Source organism: Oryctolagus cuniculus, chromosome 17 (genome assembly GCF_964237555.1).
Source record: "Oryctolagus cuniculus chromosome 17, mOryCun1.1, whole genome shotgun sequence".
NCBI classification, from domain to species: Eukaryota; Metazoa; Chordata; class Mammalia; order Lagomorpha; family Leporidae; genus Oryctolagus; species Oryctolagus cuniculus.
The window spans coordinates 6,666,354-6,687,803 of NC_091448.1; the positions used below are offsets into that span (position 1 = coordinate 6,666,354).

Here is a 21,450-nt window from a genome sequence, read left to right on the forward strand (position 1 = left end):
TGGGAATGGACAAAGCAGGGGATGAGTGAGTGAGCTCAGCTCTCATCTACACACCTGAGCGACCTCTTGTCAGCAGGGTAGGGTTGGGGAAAAGCGAGGACTCCGTGGTAACAAGACGTCTTAAGCACCATTTACGCCCGCCAGGGGCCACGTCATAACTTCTAATAGCTTCCTCCAGGGAAGCCTGTGGCATGCAGAAGCCTTTCTGACCAGCAGATGGCGCCAGATGACCTCCAATTCTCTACATGGTCTGTGACCAACAGGCTTTCAGGATGGCTTCAGTTCCAAGTTCTAAAATGAGTTTAAGGAAGTCTCACATGTCACTCCCTAGGGCATGAACCCCTGTTAAAAATGGATTAAAAGAAAGCCCTAAGGCACACCTGCCTTGTTCCTGGCCTAAAACCTTCAGCCGCTACGCGGCACCTCCAGAAGCTGACCACGTACTTGGGGAGGCGCTATGCTGTGTTTTCAAGTCCTTGTAACCTTTCACCCTTTACCCTTCACCCTTCTCGTTGGGAAGTGGGAGCTCCTTAACTCCACTATGTGCAGGACAAAGCTGTGGCTCCGAGGAGTGACCTGGCCACGTCAGGGGCAGCCAGGATGCAGCCCCCAGGTCACCTCGCCCCAGGTGCATCAGCGGGGGTCTGGTTAACCCACAGCTGCTGCACGAGGGCCTGAGCCTGGGTCCTGCCAGTTCCCAGCAATGGGACACGGCCGGGCCCTGCGCCGCGCGCCACAGGCTGCACCTGTCTCCTGGGCTGGGCTCCTCCAGGACAGAACCGGCTTATTCCCCGAGGAGCTCTGACGCCCAGTACTGACTGAGCTAAGTCCACCAGCAGCGCAGTGAGGAGGGGGCACGGGGCCTGGGTTTGGTCTGGCCGGGATGGGCCCTGGCTGTTCTGAACCAGCGGTGGCGGTGTCTCCGAGACCCGGGTCGGGCAGGAAGGGAGCGGGGGGGTCTCCGTGCCTGCACCCCCACATCCTGTGCACCCGCAGATTTACTTCTGGGAGGCCGAGCGGCGGAACCTCACAGAGCGGGTGAAGACGCTCTTCCTGGCTGAGAACAGCATCAAACTCAAGAATCTCACTGGCTACACGGCCTACATGGTCAGCGTGGCGGCCTTCAACGCCGCAGGGGACGGGCCGCAGAGCGCCCCCGCCCGCGGCCAGACCCAGCAGGCAGGTGAGGCGGGGGCACCGGGGGCGGCCGAGGGCAGAGGGCGGCCCGGGCTCGGGAGGGGTGGAGGCAGCTGCTTGGTCCCCAGGAGACGTCTCGGAGAGGAGGAAGGCAAGGCCTCGCCCACCCCACCCGCCTCTCCTCCCGCGCTGGCTGCGTTCAGCCCGCGTGTTTCTGTTGAGGGTTTTCTGGGAGCCCTGCGCAGTAGGGGCAGATGATAAACAGCAGGACAGCGGGTGGCTTTCGCTGGGTTTGCCCACAAAGACCTCACCAAGACGATGATTTCGGAGCTGGGGTTTGAATGAGGAGAGAGGCTGGATATGGAAAGTTCTAGAAGGAGGTGGGGACTGTTCTGGGCACACAGGGACCAGCAGGTGCAAACGCCTGGAGGCTGGAAGAGATCGGGGACCAGAGAGAAAGCCGGTGGGCTTTCAAGGAAGTGGGACAAGAGTCAGGTCACCAAGGGTCTGGGGGCCTGGGGTTGGGTTAATCTAAGGTGGGACAGGAAGCTGTCGAGGGGCTGAGTGATGGAGTGACAGGATCTGGTTTGTGCTTTGGAAAAAAAAAACCACTCTGGCTGCTAGGCAGAAGGCAGACCATGGACGGGAGAGGGTGGAGGCAGGGAGGCCAGGTGGGAGACAGGACAGGAAGGCGGGCAGAGGAGGGGGACCCAAGCTCCAGAGAAACCCTTGGCTCCCACACTGGCCAGGGTCCAGCTGGGCTGGGTTGCGCTTGAGTTTTCGGCCTGTCCCAAGCACACTGCGTCAGTGTCTGTGGCCGGATGTGAGCCCCTGGGAGTCTGGAAGCTTCTGTCACCGTGACAACAGGACAACGTGTTCTGTCCCACGTCCCCTCCAGCCCAGGGGAGGCAGGAAAGGCCCCCTGAGCTCACCTCCCTGCTTCAAAGTCAGCTGACCCTGCCCCCAGAGCTGGAGCCGGAAGCGGGTCTGGATCAGCTGTGGCTCAGCGGGGGGAGGCAGCAGTGGGCAAAAATAGCCCGGCCACCCCCCCAGGGGGGAGTCAGCTCCAGAGACCACGCAGGGGGCTGCTTCCTTTCCCTCCCCTCGGTCCTCCCCCACGAGGGTCCCCCGCCCCGGTGCGTGCAGGCTTCTGGGCCGGAGCAAGCATCCCCCCCCCCCCCCGGAGGCGCTGGCTGCCATTGGCTGTGGCTCCTCCTAGAGGCGGGCTGTGTCTGGGGACAAGCCCAGGGCTGCAGGAGAGGCCACATCCGGGACCTCCCTCCCCTGCAGCTCCCGAGCCCTCTTCAGCACCCACCTGATGTTCTGAGGCCCACACACTCCCTACCTTCTCCTCCAGGGGAACCAAGGGACAAGCCCCGACAAAGCCAGGAAATGGCCTTGACCCAGGGTGACCCTGTGAGTGTAAAGACTTGTCCCACGCTCGCAGCCAGGGCTCAGGGCCACTGGGCAGGAAGAAGTCTGAATTCTGCAGCTTTGGGGAAAAATAAAGTTTGCTTCTCTCCCAGTTCCAGGGACTCTGGTACTGGCAAGCTGAGTGCCGGCGGGGGGCGGGGGCGGGGGGACGGGGACCCCATGACCTCTTCCTGCAGGAAAATCTGCTCTCTTGTTTGTTCTGGGCCTAGACCCAAACCCTCCTGCCGGCTCCCTGGAGCACCACGCGAGGCTTTGTGAGAGGCAAACACAACACCTCTGCTGTCTCTGCAGCCCCCAGCGCTCCCAGCTCGGTCAGGTTCAGCGAGCTGACCACCACCTCGGTGAACGTGTCCTGGGAGGCCCCGCAGTTTCCCAACGGCATCCTGGAGGGCTACAGGCTGGTGTACGAGCCCTGCACCCCCGTGGACGGTGAGTGGGGCCCTCCCTCCCCCACCCGGCTCCTTTCGGGGCCACATCGCAGTCGCTGCCCGGGGAATCTCGTAACAGCGAGAGTTGTCCCTCCTTGAAAACGGGGAGGCAGAGACCAGGCTGAGAAGGGGCGTTCTCTTTCTTTTGTTTAAGATATTTATTGATTTATTTATTTGAAAGACAGTTACAGAGAGAGGGAGAGAGAGAGGGAGATCTTCCATCCGCTGGTACACTCCCCAAGTGGCCACAGTGGTAAGGGCCGAAGCCAGGAGCTTCTTCCGGGTCTCCTACGTGGGTGTGAGGCCCAAGCACTTGGCTCATCCTCTACTGCTTTCCCCGGCGCGTTAGCAGGGAGCTGGCTTGGAAGTGGAGCAGCTGGGACTCGAACCGGTGCCCATTTGGGATGCCGGCGCTGCAGGCTTTGGCCTACCCCGCTGGCCATAACACTGCCAAGCGGGAGTGTTTTCTAGGCGAAACCACAGCAAGGCGGGGGGCAAGGCTGGGGCAGAACAGGGCAGGCGTTTGAACCAGATTCCTCTCCTCGGGTCGATGAAGTGGGAGAAGCAGAGGAAAAATCAGGGCAAAGCACGAGAGGGCTTCAGAACGTTCATGGGGATCCCGTTATCTTTCTGAAAAGATGAATTTATTTATGTGAAAGAGTAACAGAGAGAGAGAGAGGGAGAGATCACCCATCTGCGAGCTTGCACCCCAAATGCCCACAACAGCCAGGGCTGGGCCAGGCCAAGACCAGGAGCCAGGAGCTCCATCCGGGTCTCCCACGTGGATGCAGGGGCCCAAGCACTTGGGCCATCTTCTACTGCTTTCCCAGGCCACAGCAGAGAGCTGGATTGGAAGAGGAGCAGCCAGGACTCGAACCAGTGCTCCTGTGTGAGATGCTGGCATGCAAGTGGCAGTTTGACCCACTCCACCACAACACCGTCCCCCCACCCCCATTTTTCCCACAGACTTTTGAAGTGCCCCATAGACCCAAGACAGAAAGACCTCTGTCAGCACCCCCAGGAGGGGGCGCCCCGGGAGTCTTCTCCCACCCCTTGCCCCTTCCCAAACCCAAGGTTCTAGCCTTGCCCTGGGCTGCTTCTTCGTCAGCTTGTGGGGGAGGGGTGAGCAGACAGGAGCACTTTGGGAATCTGATCAAAGCCTCGGAGCCCCTCCCCAGGAAGACGCGTAACACTGGGGGGCGCTGCCCCGCTGTTGCGTCAGTGGCCTGCGTGGAGACCCCCACTCTGCGAGTGGTCTGTGTCATGCCAGGGGTCTTCCTGCCTTGAGAGACGCCGGGTTTGTTCAGAAATAGAAGGGAGCAGGTCCCCAGAGGTCCCTATCCTGGTCCTCGGGGCCCCCACTCCCGCAGGAGCACTCATGAGCACTCCGTTCTGTCGTCCCGTCACTCAGTTGATCACCTGCGCAGGTGCTTAAACCTTATAGCATCCCTGTCTCCGACACCCTTGCTGGGTGGAGGAGCAGCCATGGCTGACGACCCCAGGCTGGGGTGGGACAATTTGGGTTTGAGAGACACAGCACAAGCCCCGCCCCCTTTGAAATCCCACGCTCCCCCCATTTCCCCCTCACTGGGTGCTGGGGCCCCCTGGCTTTGCCCAGGTGAGCCTGGCCGTGCAAGGAGGCCTGGTTGCAGCCCAGCTCCCCGGGAAGCCTGGGCCAGAGCTGGAGGGGACAGCGGTAGGGGCAGCGTGGCCAGCGAGTCCCCTCCAGTTCAGGTTACGGGGTCCACAGCCCAATTCCTGCAATTCTGGCTCCACAGGAGGCCTCACAGGGGAGCAAAAATGGGTGGGAAGTCCATCTGGGGCACGGGGTCAAGTTAGAAGGGGTTCTCTCCTGCACACGCGAGGGAACTTGAGGCCGGACAGTGGACAGAGTGCACCCGGGTTAACCCCGTAACTACGGGGCCCTCGTCCCTTGGAACAGCTTGCCGCCCGGGTAAGGGAAGGAATGGCTTCAGCCTGCTGTCCGGGGCTGCGACCCCACCCCCAGGACCCCTACAGACCCCCCTGGCTGTGCTTCCCACAGGGGTCAGCAAGATCGTGACTGTGGACGTCAAGGGAAACAGCCCTCTGTGGCTGAAGGTCAAGGACCTGGCGGAAGGCATGACCTACAGGTTCCGCATCAAGGCCAAGACCTTCACCTACGGGCCGGAGGTGGAGGCCAACGTCACCACGGGCCCAGGAGAAGGTAGGACGACAGGGGCCATGCACACTGCTGCCCCCAAGTCAGAGCCCCCCCCAGGCACCTAGAGCTGCTCTGGCCCCTGCGGACACAGCGTTGGGGTGCGGGCCGAGCCTTCCCTTCCACACCTGCTCCCAGCCCTCCACTGTGGTCAGTGACCTCAGGTCCCTGACGCCTGCAGCAGCCCCAGCCCTCTCACCCCAGTCCCACTCACGGGGCCTGGCGTGGCCCCCCCCACTTGCCTCCCCTGCCGTGGCGCAGAAAGGGTGCAGCCCCCTACCCCATTCAAGCAGCGGCTCTCACCGCAGGGAAGGGGCCCCTCAGCTGTCACTCACGTGCACGCTGCAGGGTGGATGCCGGCCTGCGTCCGAGGGGGGTCCCGCAGTGGTCACTGAAGTTCAGACAGAAGCAGCTCCCGGAGAGGCTTGGCTGGAGCCAGGGCCCTCCTCCCTCACTCCTCAGCACCCTTCCCCGCCTCCTGCACCCCCACGAGGCACCTCCTCTCCGTGCCCCCCCCCCGGCCCCTCCCGTCCCACTGGCGTGGCCCGAGTCTAGCCCTCCACACCCCTGCTCATCGGCACAGGAAGTCCCGCCCTGGGCACCAAACCGCCTCCCAGGGCACGGCAAGGCTTCTGTAGGAAAGTGCACAGGCCAGTGCAGACTTCCCCCAAAACCCGCTCTTCCCATCAGCCAGCGGCGGGCGGAGGCCTTGGCCCCACTGAGGGGGGCACCCGGTCTCGGCAGGTACAGGCCTGGGAGCCCTGTCTCTCTTCGCCAGGCTTATCTTCCTGCTGGCCTGGGCTGTCCACTTCTCACTTTCCCTTTCTGCTCACTCTGTTGCCAGCTTTTGGTTGGGCTGCAGGGCCTGCCTCTCCCCTGCCTCTCCCTTGCCCCTCACCTGCCCCCACGCCCGCCCCAGCCACCTCTCACCTGAGCTGACTTCCCTAGGAAACAAAGGCAGGAAGAGAGAGCTGGCCCTTGGCAGGGCCGAGGGGACAGGAGAGGGCTGTGGAGGGGACAGGCTGTTCTAACTCCAGGCTGGCAGGGTCCCAGGCTGGGCGGGAAGAGAGGAAGTGTGAAAGAGGAGGTGGCGGGCACTCCTGAGTGTGACCGGGGGGGGGGGGGGGTGGTCTGCAGCAGCTGGACACGATGGAAGCTTCTGGTCCAACGGGAGATGACAGCCGCCTCTCCCCCAGCTCTGAGCCTTGTCCAGGGCAGAATGGGCCACCCCTGCCCCTCCTCCCCTCCCTCGGCTCTGTCTCCAACCCTGCGTGACCCACTGGCTGCCTTTGGCCTGGGCTACGGGCAGAACTCATTAGGGCAGAAAGGAAGGGGTGAGGCCATTCCTGGAGCTGGGGACAGCACACAGGGCTGGGCAGTGGGCTGCTTCCGTGCGTGCTGGACCCTGGCTGTCTTCCCGGAAGGCATCCTAGGGGCCACCCCATCAGCAGGTTGCCCACGCCCCTGGCCACTGGCTGCAGCTCCTGTCCCACAAGCACCTGCTGTGTGTGCTGGGCCTTGGAAATGCAGGTCTGGGGGAGCAGGCAAAGGGGGAGACGGGACACAAGGACAACTCGGGGGGCTGCAGGAGCCCGGCGGGGAGGTGCCCGGCTGCCACGGGCAGGGCACCCCCTAGAGAAGAAGCAGCTGAGGTCCCCTTGTAGACAGAACCTGGCCAACGTCTCTGAGAATGGCGGTAACCTCCTCTCTCCTCCCCGTTCTGGCCCACAGCCCAGGCTGCTACCTGGACACCCTCCACGTCTGTTGGCAGAGCTGGCCGGAAGCCCAGTCCTTCCTCCCTCCCATTGCCCAAGGCTCCCTGGGGCCGGAGCCTCCTCTCTCCTTGCCGAACTTAAAGAGCCAAAGCAGCTGGGGCAGGAGGCAGGGAGAGCAGCAGCCCTTCAGCCCCCCAGCTGTGGGCCCCTCTGCCATCCTCATGCCTGCCTCTACCACCCTCTAATGCATCCTGCCTTCCCAAAGGGCCTTGCAGATAGGGAAACTGAGGCACTGGACGGCTCTGTGGATTGATCAGTCACTCACATACTAAGTTCTGGGCTGGAGCTGAGACCCCAGGTCCCCGGCGCTACCCCAGACACCTTCCTGGCCTCATCGCCCCTCCTCCCTTGCCCTAGGACTCAAATGTGGTGGGCATGGGCTGGACACGGAGGGGACAGAATCAGGTTCTGGCAGCTTGGCCCCAGACTCACTTCTCAGACCACCCGCCGTGCTGCCAGGGTCACCAAGAAGGCTCCTGGGCAGGGCGTGGTCTTGTCACTCAGCCACACCATGTCAAGGGCAGGCTGACAGGCAGGGTGGCCGTCCTGGGCTCAGTCCACGCCCTGCCCACTGTGTCCTGTGTCTGCAGGGGCCCCGGGACCCCCAGGAGTGCCCATCATCGTGCGGTACAGCTCGGCCATCGCCATCCACTGGTCCAGCGGAGACCCCGGGAAGGGGCCCATCACCCGCTACGTCATAGAGGCCCGGCCGTCAGGTGGGTGCACCCCAGCCCTCTTCCCCTCCCACACGTGCATCTGTCCTCTGTGAGCAGGCCCTGGTGCTACTGCAGGTGACAACAGAGGTGGCCCCCGGGGGGAGTGCGCAATGGGACCAGGGCTGCCTTGTCCGAGCTGGGGTCAGTTAAGGCACAGCCACAGGGCCCCCAGAGAACGACTCCTAGTGCCAGACGAGGACCAACTGGAGTTGGGGATACTCCAGGAGCCAGAGGGGAAGCCCCCGTGGTGCGCGCCGGTCAGGCACCACGTCCTCCGCGGGAGCCCCCCGGTGAAGCCCCCAACAGCCAGGACGCCCACTGCCTCTTTAAGCCCCAGCTGCCTTCACACCGTCGCCGACGTTCTTGGAGCGGTACCAGCCTCTCCCGTCAAGGCTGAAATGCAGCCCCAAGAACTTCCAAGGCCCTCAGGAGGTGGGCGCGACTGCTAAGTGACTCTGGGGGGCTGCTCGCCACGCCTGTGCCCCCTCCCCACCCAACACCTGCTGCCCAGTTCCGCTTCCGCCCGGAGCTCCCGGCCCCACAGCTCCCCCCATTGCTAGGTTTCCACGCCAGCGAGGAGCTGGAGGAGGCACGCTCTTCGTGTTCCATGGATCTGTGGTTAGGTGATTGAAGTGGAAAAGGGAAAAATTAAGACTTTGTGTCCACAGCCCCAGAAGCAAACAATAACGATAATGCAAAGCAGTTGGGCAGGTCAATAGCGAATACTTCTGCTGGGGAGAGTCGTCACACCCCACTGACAAACTCGATCCCCCCGTAGCACAGACTCCATCCTCGCCGTCAGTCCCGGAAGCCGCTTGCCAGGCGCCGGTGCTGGCACCTGGCACAGGTCGGTACAATCGGAACTCACCCATCCATCTAGCAGCTCAGGGCCGCCCCAGCGTGGCCGGAGGAGGCACACGGGGCTGGCTCTCTCCCTCTCCATATGGTCCCTGCCCGGCCCTCCAGGGCTGGCTGCTGAGTTGGCCAGGAGACCACTGCTTGCGTCTCGCAGCCAGGACTGTGCCTGTTTATCCCAGCAGAGCAGGTGCCAGGCTGTGGAATGTTGGCCCAGACCATGGCCCTCGAGGTTCTCCCCAGCTCCGCGCTCCGGGCCCCCTGGGCCCTCCTTCTGCGTCCCCTCCGTGTCCCTGGTTGCGCACCCGCCTCTGCTCAGGGCTGAAGAGCCCTTGTCCAGCGCTGCTGCCTGCAGTGCCCGCTCTTGGTGCTACGCAGAGCAGACTAAACGCGCCCGCAGAGCCCGGCTGCACACCCAGGGAGGGCTCTGCCTGGAATTACAGGTCCGTGAAACCTGCCCTGCACACCCGCCAAGCCCTGGGCCCGGAGGCCAGGGCCACAGCAGGACATTCCAGCAGCTTCTGGCCTGGCCTCGTTGCCCTGGCTTCACCCTCTGTGTGGGGTGGAGTGGGGGGGGGGGTGGTTAAACCGCACGCAGGAGGCCGCAGCTTCTAGAAGGCAGCAGCAGGGTCCTCAACACGTTGAGCCCATCTGGAAACCTCCGGTTCAGCTCCCCATTGTGCACACCACGGGACTCAATACCAGGGGTCAGCCCGCCCCGGTGCCGACACCAGCTCTGCCACCCACAGCCGCGTGGGCTTGGGATGTGACGAGCCAGGCTCTCTGCGAGCCTTGGTTTTCCCATCCGTGGAAGGGGGACAGGGGGTCTTCCTCCTTGGCTGCTGCTGCTGAGGTGTGGAAAGGAAAGCCCCGAGGAGGCCCGGGCTACTTGAGAAAGGAACACGCGCGGGGGTTGGGTCATCGGCGTCGCTGTCATCCCAGATTGGCAGGGCGGAGGGTGCGGAGTCCCCACACCCACCTCTCCTGGCTGGCAGCACGAGGTGCCGTGCATTCGCTCAACAAACTCCTCGAAGGTGCCTGTGCGAGGTGCCGGTTGGTACAAAGACAAATTACAGATGACCTCCTCCCTGGAGGATCTCATAGCCTAAGAGGGGAGAGGGAGAGACAGACGGACGGACCGACGGACTAAACAGATGCTGCAGACAAATGAGACCGGGGCTCAGAGCCCTGGCACCTTTGCAGAGGACGGACAGGACCCCACCTCCACCCCACCCACCCCCGCCGCCGCCTTAGCCTTTCCCAAACCGACCAGATCTCTGCTGGAAGGGGAGAGGCCACGCTCAACTTGACCAGAAACTCAGAAACAGCCACAGAGCAGTCACAGTGCTGCACAGAGCAGACTACGGATCTGTAAAAAAGCAGCGTGCAAAAAAAGAAAACCCCTCAGGCCCAGGGAGGGGGCCCTGCCACCCCTCAGCCCCAGGGAGGGGCCCTGCCACCCCTCAGCCCCAGGGAGGGGGCCCTGCCACCCTTCCCGGCCTGAGAGGGTGCGTGCGGTGGGAGGCAGGGACTTTGGTTCCCTGGTCGTAACAGCCTGGAGCACCTGCCAATCTCCAGGTGACCCCCCCAGGACAGGCCACAAGAGGGAGGATGTGTGACCCCCGTCCACGGAGGTCCTTCTATGACCCCGGTTCCCGGGCCCTGTGACAAAGGGAGCTGACTCGGGCCCGAGGTGTCCTGACACTGCTCCACATCAGCCCACCCCTCTCAGGGGCCAGGCTGGCCTCCCAGCAGCCACACGGGGCGTCTGGCCAGGGTCCCTCCTAACCTCCCCATCGCTATGGCAACACCACTGGGCCATGGTGAAGCTGCATCTTGCATGGGCAGCACCCAGATGAGAGAGGCTGAGTTGTGTCCCCCAGGGGCAAGGCCCAGAGATCCAGAGACAAAGAGGGCACGGGACCTGAAAGGAAACGCAGAAGTCCAGAGACAGGGGCGGGCACTGGAGGCCCGTGGGGTGGAGAACACACGTGTGTGTAATGAGATATCTCGGGGGCGGAGACCCAAGTCTAAGCACAGAAGGTGTTGCATCAGCCCGGGAGACAGGCAGCCTGAAGGTGATTTGACGCCGCGTTGTAACTGTCTGCACGAAGCCGTCTCTTGGCGTGGCCTTCCCTGTGGGTGGCATCGTGGTACTCGGAGGGTGGCAGGCTTGGGGGCATGGCGATTTCAGGTGTTCAGATTAGGGTGCTCAACCAGTATTGAGTGGGCTATTCTAGTATTTTCTGCACATTTTTATATGCAGTATATATTTTTAGACATAATGCAGATATTAATCTGTAAAAGAATAAAAGAAACTGTCCAAAGTGCATTGTTTTAAAGAGCATTGGCTAAGGACCCAACACTTAGCACCTAATTGAGTGTTGAGCCCAACAGGCCAGCCCGGTCCTGCCCCCAGGGAGCCGCACTTGGGGTCTGGTAGGGTGGGCCGCGAGTCTCCCTGTCTGTGACGTTGCAGACGAAGGCCTGTGGGACATCCTCATCAAAGACATTCCCAAGGAGGTGAGCTCCTACACGTTCAGCGTGGACGTCCTGAAGCCGGGCGTGAGCTACGACTTCCGCGTCATCGCGGTCAACGACTATGGCTTTGGCACCCCCAGCAGCCCCTCCCAATCTGTGCCAGGTACTGGCCCCTAGGGTGAGGGGTGGGAGAACCCCCAGGAAGCGCCTGGTGCCCCTTGCTGGGTGAGGGGAAGGAGCGGCACCGAATACCCCGTCCCCCAGTTTTCTGAAGCGCTGAGTGCTGAGGTCAGGGGCCAGGTCAGCTGACAGCACTGGGGGCCTCGGATCTTTGGGGTTCCCTGACTCCAGAAGCCCTAGAAGGGGTGAAACGGTAGGGCCTGTTAGAGCCTCCGTGAGCAGGTTGCCCAGGAGGCCAAGGCTGCAGGCCCGAAACTGCTCCCCCAGGAAGTGGCCCCGAGCCAGACGGGGCCAGCAGTCATCCCGGGCAGGCCATGCCAGGTGGGCTGTGCTGGGACCATCACCGCCCACCCTCCCCTTGTTCTGATCCTCATTCTCCCCCTCCTCCAGCTCACCGCAGACCCCCAGAGGCCTCGACTCTAAGCCCATGACCCAAACCCCGTCACTAACTACTCTGCCTGCTGAGGCCCTGCCCCCAGGGCCAAGGGGCAACTCCAAATTGACACTCTCACCCAGATGGGTGCCTTCCCCGTGCCACCCACCTCCCCCTGTGCCCAGCCTGATGGAAACAGATCAAGACTGAGATGGGGGAGCTGGCAGCTGGATTAGCCCTGCTGGGTGCCGAATGCCCAGGCATGGGGGCTTTGAACAGAGGGGAGCCCTGCCCGGAAGAGGCCTTCTAAAAAGGCATCCACCCTGCCGACTGCCGCCGCTTGGTTCAGTCCGAGCAGACCCTTGGAGAACGCTCTCCCAGGCCAGAGAAGCCCCTTTCTTCTGGGTCCCCCATCAGGACAGTCTCTAGGCAAGGGGAATGTTGCAGGGGTGGGACAGGAAAAGTAGTCAACACGCAGACACTCTCCCTTCCTGTGTCCCCGGCAGACATGGCTAATCGATCCCAGCACTCTTCTCGATGAATCCAGGAGGAACCCCAGAACCCTTCTCGGGTGATCAGAGCTGGCAGTTGAGATGCAACAGGGCTTACCAACCTCGTCCTAGATTCTGCTTTATTTATAGGGCGCACACCCCATCTTCCCATAAACCACCAGAGCAGATGGTAGGGCTCCAGATGGAGCAGCCGACCTGGAGGCGGGGAGGGGGCTGAGCTCCACGGACCTGACACCCATGGGTGTGTTTCAGCCCAGAAAGCCAACCCCTTCTACGAGGAGTGGTGGTTCCTGGTGGTCATTGCCCTCGTGGGCCTCATCTTCATCCTGCTACTGGTCTTCGTGCTCATCATCCGTGGCCAGAGCAAGAAGTACACCAAGAAGTCAGACGCGGGTGAGTGAGCCGCTGCCTGCCGGGCCCCACCGACTGCCTGCCGGGCGGCGAGCTGGGAGCGTCTGGCCATGCACCTGCCCCGACAGGTGGGCCAGCCTGGGGTGCCCACACACAGTCTCCGTCTCCTGTTGTGGCCTCAACTCTTAAGAGAAATGGGAGTCTAAAGGGGGCCCTCCCCCTCCCCTCCCCCTCCCCCAGGGAACAGCGGCAAGTCTGGAGCCCTAGGCCACGGGGAGATGATGAGCTTGGATGAGAGCAGTTTCCCTGCCCTGGAACTCAACAACCGGCGCCTGTCGGTCAAGAACTCCTTCTGCCGGAAGAACGGCCTGTACACCAGGTAGGGAGCCATCTGCGCTGCAGCCAGGGCTGGGGGGCTGGGCAGGGCCCAGCGGCGCCCGGGTATAGAAACACGAGTGGCCGGCGCCGCGGCTCACTAGGCTAATCCTCCGCCTTGCAGCGCTGGCACACCGGGTTCTAGTCCCGGTCGGGGCACCGGATTCTGTCCTGGTTGCCCCTCTTCCAGGCCAGCTCTCTGCTGTGGCCAGGGAGTGCAGTGGAGGATGGCCCAAGTGCTTGGGCCCTGCACCCCATGGGAGACCAGGAGAAGCACCTGGCTCCTGCCATCGGATCAGCGCGGTGCGCCAGACGCAGCGCGCCGGCCGCGGCGGCCATTGGAGGGTGAACCAACGGCAAAAGGAAGACCTTTCTCTCTGTCTCTCTCTCTCACTGTCCACTCTGCCTGTCAAAAAAAAAAAAAAGAAACACGAGTGCCACCCGGCCTTCATCTGACCTGGGAAACCACACCAAGCGCCAGACAGGGCAGGGCCCAGACTGTACACCCCCGGGGCTTGGGCTGGTCCCCGCCGGCCCCGGCCACACCGGGGAGAATTCGCAAAGAGGTGGGTGTTAGGGGTCCCCAGATAGCTTGCAGAATTTTTGCAAACCAGTCTTTGGCTGGTAGGACCAAAGGCAGATGGTCACTTCCCCACAGGCCCGGCCAAAGTAGCCTAGGCAGGCTCACTCCAGTGAAGGAGCTGGGAGCACCCCTGTTACTGCCACACCTGCCCCACTTCCTGTCTGCAGGAAAGCCCTGTCCCCTGGGTCCTTGTTTATACCCAGCAGGGGACCAGCTCCAGCCACCATCATTCTCAATAGCAGTCCGCCAGGGAAGGACGGGGCTGGTGGTCCTTCCATCTCCCGTGGCCCACGGGCTGCCCATTTCCAAGGGCCAAGGGCAGCTGTCTGGGTCTCCCCAGCTCTGGCTGATAAGACGTGGCAGCTTGACGCTCCCAGGAGCTTGCCTCGCCCTGTTAACATTCCCGGCTCACGGAGGAGGCGGCGGCCGAGAAAGCCAGGCCTCTGCCGGGTAGCTCACAAAGCTGCCCTCTGTCCGGTCAGGGAGGGAGGAAGCACTGTGTGTGTTCACGGGAGGGACAGAGGGGGGTTGCTGGCTGGGGGAGGGGGGCGCGCGCTCTCATCCCCCGCCAAATCCAGCCTCCAAAGAAAGAGCCGATTGAGGCAGCCGTGGCAGCCCAGCCGGGCCCAGCATGGGCACAGCAGCCCCGCCAGGCCGGCTCCAGGGCCGCTACCATGTGGAACAAGGGGGCATTTCAGCCGTGACCTCACCTACCCTGTCCCACGTGCTGTGCTCACCCCCAGTGCACACACACACACAGACACACACACACACACACCCTCCCGCCCCAGGCTCCCGTGTGGGTCTCCAAAAGTTCATGGAAATGCTAATTATAGGAAAACTATGCATGGATTTCGCAAACTTTCTGTGCCAAAAAAAAAATCTATCTCTTGGTTCCATAAGCAGCCCCAGGCTCTGCGACCCTGAGCCCAGCACAGTCACAGTGTCACCTCCTTCGCCCCCTCCCCAGGGCCCTGGCTGTCCAGAGCAGAAGCCGGAAGCAGGAGGAACACGGGGGGGGGGGGGGTGGGGGGGGGTGGGGGGGGGGGACCCGGGGACCTGCAGGCCTGTGTTTCTCCCTGTCCCGCCACGGCCTCCCTGGCCAGGGGGCGCCCCTCCACTTGGGACCACCTCTCGGACCTGCTCTCCCCACTCTCTCCAGGTCCCCGCCCAGGCCCAGCCCGGGCAGCCTCCACTACTCCGACGAGGACGTCACCAAGTACAATGACCTCATCCCGGCGGAGAGCAGCAGCCTGACCGAGAAGCCCTCGGAAATCTCCGACTCTCAGGTGAGGGGCGAGGACAGGGAGGGGAGGAGAGCGGCCCCTGGCAGAGGAGGGGCAGGTGCAGCCTGGGCGTGGGCGGGGCCAGGGCCAGCACCCCGGGACTTCCCTCCTGGGGCCCTAAAGCCTAAGGAGGCCAAGAAATCACCCAGGAGTCGCAGGGCCCAGCGGCCACCTCCCTCCTTCTGCTCAGAGTTGGCACCTGGAGGCTTGCCCGGGTTAACCCAGTTTCCCAACAGCTCGGCCTGCGGGAGAGGGTGGTGAGGACGAGGAGAGGGGGCACCCCGGGCACAGGGCCCAGAGGCCTGGACTCCCGCACAGCTGAGCTGCAGGTGGAAGGCTGAGCGCCTCGGAACCCCAAGGACAGGAAGCCGTGTAGACCAGCGAGGCCTCGGGCTTCGGAGGCTGGCAGTGGAGTTTGAATCCTGGCTTCGCTGCCCATAGCCAGGATGTCCTGGGTGTGCACAGTCAGCTGTTTGCTCCTCGGTTTCTCCATCTGTGGCGACAGCAGGGGTGGCAGCAGGCTCTCTGGTGGGACTGTGGAAATGATCCACTGAGACTGGGCACAGAGGGCCCGGGGCGAGGGCCAGGGGCACAGCAAGCGGCCCGTACAGGTGGGCTTTTGCAGTAAGAGTGGGGATGCGGCCTCGGGAAGACGGAGCCTGAGAGAGCTGCCGGGAGTGACTCGGGACGGGACACCATCCCAGGCCGTGGGAGGGACTGGGACTTTCCGGGGATGTCATGTTGCGGCCCCTCGGCCCCAGCCAAGCCGTGGTGGCTGAGGAAGGGGCTGTGAGAGGCCACCGTGTCCCATGCCTGGCCCCAGGGGCAGGAAGAGGAGGAGGAGCAGGGCTGTTGGTGGCTGTTGGTGGCTGAACAGCAGGTGCCAGGAAGCCTGGGCTCTGGGTAGGGGCCCTGTGGCCCGAAGGTCTCCCTCGCGGAGGTTTTGTTCAGCTCCAGGGTTACTGCTGGGCTTGGCAGGGACAGACAGGCTCAACCCAACTCCCCAGCTCAAAGCTGGCAGGGACAGAGGCCCCAGCCTGGCTTATTCAGGGACTCTGTAGGCGGACAAAGCGGCTGTGGACCGTGTCATTCAGTTATGGCCTCTTGTTCTGGGCATTTGGCCCTTTGCACCACAGTGCATGCCCATGGATGCCTGGGCCCTTGCCCGGAGCATGGCTCTCTCTTCAAAGATGGTCAGCAGCAGCGTTCAGATTCCAGATACTCAGCGTAGAAGGCAAAGGGGTAAATGGCTCCCTCTATCCCGGGCTGTGGCCTGGGCTCCTGGAGTCTCGCTCCTGTCTGGCTGGGCACTGACCTTCCGGGGAGCAAGTCTCGTGAGTGCAGGTGTGGCCCTGATAGCTCCGGGGCTCCGTGTCACCATCCCGGCCTGAATCTGGACCCTCCTGGGGATGCGGCGTAGTCTTATATGGCCATGAGCCTGTGCCAGGGCCTCCCAGCCTTAACAAAGTTGCTTGGGAAAGAATTCCCCTGGGCAAGGCCCTCCTGCTCCAGAAGTCACCCCCAGGACAAACCAAGAGGGCCCAGAATCCTGGCTTAGCCGGGGCCTGGTTTTTTCCTGAAGGAACCCACCTATCACCCGGAGACTGTTTCCATAGCAACTTGGAACGGTCACTCCCTGGAGCACCTGCCCTGAGACGGCTGGCACAGCGGTGCTCACGGCTCCTTCCTGGGGTAGCTGACCGCTGCAGGCCAGGCTTCCTGGAGGCCTGTCCAGTCCAGGGGGCTGGGGACGGTTCAAAGAGCAGAGACGGGCGCTCCGAGGAGAGCGCTCCCTGCGCTGCAGTTGTTCTCAAAACAAAGGACTCAGCTCTGCACACGAGTTCACTGGGGTGACCCTCACCCTCCCCAGAGGGCTGCTTGGAACAGAGACGCTCGTTGGGAAAGACGCACGTGGGTGCTGGCTGGTGCGAGAGGCCAGGGAGTAAACCTCAGCTCTGCCCTCTTAGCGGCCCCACGAGCAGGGACGGTCCTTCCAGCCCATTCTCCTCTCCACCTGTCGGTGTGTGGGGCTGTCTGAGCAGAGTGTGAAGTGGGCTGCAGTGCAGGGCCCGGCCTATGATGGGCTCTGGGAAAGGCACCTGGGGTGACTTGGGTCTGCGGGCTCCAGAGCTGCCGTGTGAAGCCAGACCCAGGGCACGGAGGAGGTGGTTGTCGGAGCACCCCGGTCCTCCCACCCCAGGGAACCCACTGTTAACATGGTCAATTGCTAGCATATACCTGTCGACCAATAGCCCAGCCCTGAGCCCCCAGGTGTCACCGAGAGGACTCCCAGGCAGCTTGCTCCACGGGGCCACGCCTGTGGCTTCTGTCCAGCCCAGCCAGGGGGACCACAGGACACTGTGGCAGCTAGGACATCCTTGCTCTGGGCTCTCCGGGGGCAGCTGGGAGTCTGTGGCCCAACAGCTAACAGGGCCTGGATGTCTTTCCCCGGTGCAGGGGGACAGGCAGACGCTGGCTTCCCAGCGCCCGTTTCTTGAGTACACCCTGAGGACGGGGAGGTGACCCGGAAGTGGTTCTGCCTCCTAGGAGCTCCCGGGGACTGGAAGGGACATATTTGTACACAGAGCGGCCGGCCTCCCTCCGATGCCCTTGCGGCAGGCACAGTAAATCCTGAAACCCTGCGTGTGCGAGAAAGCATCGGGGGCGTGGGGCAGCTGTCCCTGGAGGCCACCAGCCACCCAGGCCAGGGCTCCTCCCCCACCCCCACCACCAGATCTCCTGCCGCCTGGTTTCTGTTCTGAGTCAGACCACCCAAGACTCACTCTCTGAATCTGCCCAGCCGTCTTCCTGCGCTGCGATCCTAAACAAAAAGCCGATCTGACTTAGACACAGACACACAGGAAATGACGCAAGGCGGGCTGTCGCAGGGCCAGCGGAGGCAGGGACCAGGACCGGCTCTCCAGGGAAGGGGAGGCAGAGTGGGCGCCTGTGGGGTGCAGGGCAGGGGGACGGAGGGGCACGGCAGAGGCTGCAGGGTCGCCGGCGGCGGCCTGGGTGATGCAGCCTTAGGAAACGCAGGGTGGCTGCCTCCCGATTCCACCGAACAAGAGGCCGGGTTGGGTAGGAAGGAAATGTGGAATTAGCACGCACATCATTTTGCTATTCGGTTCTTGGCAACATCATGGGCGGGCCCCTTCCAGCTCCTTAGAATGGAATTCGGCCTGCAGGGAAGGTAAGAGGAAAGTTTGCTATGCCTCCTAATTTATTGATCACTCGCTGCGGGCCGGGCCGGGATAGACCCCCGTGAGTGACAGCTCTGATGCTCAGAGCCCTCTGGGAGGCACTGGTGGGACAGAGAACAAGGAAAAGTGAATCAGGGAACCCCCCACTCCCTTCCGCCACCCCCTCCCCCTTTTACATCTCCCTGCATCCCTGCTGTGCGCCCTGCATGGTGCCTGAGAGGCAGAGCCTTGGTCCCCGCCTCGTGGGGCCCATTCATTCATTCATTCATTCCTTGGAGCATTTATTCACTGTGCCCACTAAAGGGTACCAGCCACTGTTTGCCCATGGTGGCTCCAGTAGGGGCCAGAGATACGCTTACCCATGTGACATTGTAGTGTGTTAGGCTCCACGAAGGGCAGACCACGTGTGCGTGGATAGTCACATGACAGTCACATGTCATGTTCAAATGTTATGGAACCACAGTCGCTACCGCCAGGGAGAAAGTGGTGCCCAAGCATCGTTCTGTTTCTTGTGACGCAGGGGCAGATAGAACACTGTGAGGAGGCCTAGGGGAAAGGCCACCCCAGCGGGAGACACAGAGAGGGCTGCCTGGAGGAGGTGGCATTTATTTGAGTGTGAGCCGGTCCGGATCCTGTGAAGAGGGAGCAGTACGGATTTGCGTCTGGCTGAAGTGAGGCTTCTGCTCTGTCTGTGCCCTCCGCCCGCTGTCTCTGGTCTTATTGTGTTTGGCCAAGGTCTCCTCTCCTACTTCTCCTTAGCCTGACCCATAAGGAGCCTGGCAACCCAAGCTGTGTCCAGCGAGAGCCATGGGGCAGGGCACAGAGCACCTGGGGAGGGGGAGGCAGAGACACACACTGGGCACCTGCTCCGTGTCAAGCTCTGTCTTTGTACATCTGCAGTCAACACCTCATCACCCCATTAACAGGTGGGAAAACTGAGGCATGGAGCTCAGAAGTGCAGGCAGCTGGGGTTCACATGCAGGTCTGCCAGGCTGTAAGGGCCGTGCCTCCTGCAGCTGCCCCACATGGGGTGTAGGTGCATTGGAAGAGAGAGGCCATCCCTGACCCCAGCCCCACCCAGGCACATCTGCCGTCGCCTCAAGGGCTCAAGTAGCACGTGTGACACTGTGTCTGAGCTAACTTGTTTGTTTGTTTTTAAAGATTTGTTTAGTTGAGGGGCAGAGGGAGAGAGAGAAAGAGAGGGAGGGAGAGAGAGAGAGAGAGAGAGAGATCTTCATCTGCTTGTTCACTCCCCCAAATAGCCGCAGTGACGGGCTGGGCGAGGCCGAAGCCAGGAGCCAAGAGCTTCGTCTGGGTCTCCCACGTGGGTGCAGGGGCCCAAGCACTTGGGCCATCTTCCCCTGCTTTCCCAGGCCATAGCAGAGAATGGACTGGAAGTGGAGCAGCCAGGACTCGAACCGGCGCCCATATGAGATGCTGGCACCGCAGGCCACAGGTTTAACACGCTACGCCACGGTGTTGGGCCTGAGTTGGCATTTTTCTAAGAGATTTCCAATTGTTTTAGCACAGGGAGTCCAGAGTCCAAGAGTGTGTCTCAACGGGCCATCCAGCGAAGTCCTCCCGAGGTGGCCGGGAGACACGAGCACAGCCCCACCCCGCAGCCCTGCAGGGGAGGGCAGCCCGGGTCAGGCTCAGACCCTGGAGTTGGGCAGGGCCCCTGGGACCACAGATGCAGGAGAGGCCTCAGCTTCCGGGCTCTGGGGCCGCTGCCCCCTGGTGACTTCCCTGCCATCTGGGGCAACAGCTCTCTCCCAGACTTTACAAGATTCACAAGATCAGGACCCCCCTGCCCGGCCCCAGGGTCTCCCCACAGCCTGGCCACTCCCCGCCCTGTTGCAGGCCCAGTCTGGGACGGAGATGAACAAAAAAGCCGGGCTTTGTTCCCCCTCTTCGTTCTTTTCGCCAGGGTCCTCTCGCCCTGCCCCCTGCGCCGTCCCGTGGCCGGCAGGCCTGCCGTCCCCTCCCTGGACCCCGATAATTGCAGAGGGAGTGGCTTGGAGGAGCCCCGGCAGGCCTGAAAGGCCTTCTTTGTGCTGGGCTGGGTCCTGGGAAGCTGCATTCAATTAGGGAGGCCGCGGGAGAGTTGAAAGCTGCAATAGGAGCCCCCCACCGGCCCCCCCTCGCTTGCTGGCTTCTCACCCCACCCCCACCCCGAAAAGAAACAGATGTTCAGAGAGAGGGAGGCGGAGCAGCCAGGGCCCACGGAAAGACTCCCCACCCGCCCCCCACCATCGCCACCTTGGCTTTGGAGAGTGGGGGAGGGGCGGGCCAGACTCTCCCAGCCGGCCCCTCCCCTCGCTGGCTTCTCAGCTTTGCCATCCAGTCATAAACGCTGCCCTCCTGCAAGCCTGGGCACCCAGTAGGTGCTTGGCCCCCAGCAATGAGGGCACGGGGTTATCTGGATGAATGGGCTGTGGGGTCTGGGACCCCAGGAGGGCCAGACACGCCCCACTCATGGGGGGCGCTGGGAGGCTGGGGGCAGGAGCTGAGCCACCACGCCCTCTCCAGCCGCAGTGCTGTGCCGGTCTCCTCCACCCTCTGGCCCTTCCAGATTTCTCCCAGGAGTACTTACTTCCAGGACCCTCACTCCGTCCCTGCCCTCACGCCACTGCCCAGTCCCCCCTCCCCTGCTCTCTCCCTATTGATACCTTTTGCAGGGTTCACTCCTATCATAACTCATCTCACCGGTGAACCATGGCACTTTACCCACTTCCCGGACCAGAACACTGAGGCTGAGAGGGTGGAGTGATTGATGGCTCTAAACACGCCCCTCTGATCAGGGCCAGGGGCAGAACCTGACTGTGCCTCCATCTCCTCTCACCCTGGAGACGCTTCGGCCTCTCCAAGGGGGGGGCCTGGGGCTGGCGGAAATTCTAGAATCCCCAGGGATGCTGCCAACAGCTAGCTATTCAAGCCAATTCCTGGGCGGAGGGAGGGAGCCCAGCCTCCTACCTTCAGGTGCCTACCCTGGCAGATGGAGCCTCGCCCCCCTCCCCCGCAGGTCCCCTGTGTGCTCCAGCCAGCAGCTGGGCAGTGGGCAGAGAAAGGGGCTGGTAGAGTGCTGTGTTGCATAATGGCGAGACCTGGCCCAGGGACTTTCCATTGTCTTGGGCAGCTGGCCCTGCCCTGCCCGGGGCAGCGGTGGGGGGGAAGGTCCTGGGAGGCAGGGTGTCTGCTGGGGTTGGGGAGGGGTGAGGAGAGGGAGGGGAGGGGCTCAGAGCATCGCAAAGCTGGTCCACGGGCTGGGGCGGGGAGTGCCTGCCTGGAGAGCCGGGGTGGGCTGTGGAAGGCAGGCCCGGCTCACTCGTTCCCGGGGCCTCCTGGGACACCGGCAGTGTCTACTCACAGGGCATCCTTATGCCCGCGGTTAGCGAGCGAGCCGCAGCCACGGCTCAGAGGTTGCAAATTCAACACAACGGTGCGTGCGCCGGCTTTTCCCACTCTGGCAGAGTGCCTGCTCGTTCACGGGTGTCATTCTAGTTCCAGGCCTTGTGGCTGTGTGTGTCTGGGTTCTAGAGGTTGTAACGGACCCTGAGCCCC

The 21,450-nt window shown here is 62.7% G+C and overlaps 1 protein-coding gene and 1 long non-coding RNA gene across 3 annotated transcripts in view; one reads left to right on the forward strand and one right to left on the reverse strand.

The window, feature by feature from the left end:
* The window catches only part of SDK2 (sidekick cell adhesion molecule 2), a 237,523-nt gene that overhangs the window by 213,425 nt on the left and 2,648 nt on the right, over nt 1-21,450 (forward strand). For both annotated transcript variants that reach the window (XM_051825916.2, XM_070060373.1), the window contains 8 exons: nt 997-1,183; nt 2,863-3,000; nt 5,044-5,205; nt 7,565-7,690; nt 11,025-11,189; nt 12,344-12,484; nt 12,683-12,821; nt 14,563-14,689. In XM_051825916.2, the coding sequence (XP_051681876.2) occupies nt 997-1,183; nt 2,863-3,000; nt 5,044-5,205; nt 7,565-7,690; nt 11,025-11,189; nt 12,344-12,484; nt 12,683-12,821; nt 14,563-14,689 (1,185 nt within the window). The remainder of the gene's footprint in view (nt 1-996; nt 1,184-2,862; nt 3,001-5,043; nt 5,206-7,564; nt 7,691-11,024; nt 11,190-12,343; nt 12,485-12,682; nt 12,822-14,562; nt 14,690-21,450) is intronic.
* On the reverse strand, nt 3,139-6,304 carry LOC138846025 (uncharacterized). Its single transcript, XR_011383372.1, has 2 exons — nt 5,535-6,304; nt 3,139-3,629 (listed from the first exon to the last, which is right to left on the reverse strand). It is a non-coding gene; the product is annotated as an uncharacterized lncRNA (long non-coding RNA).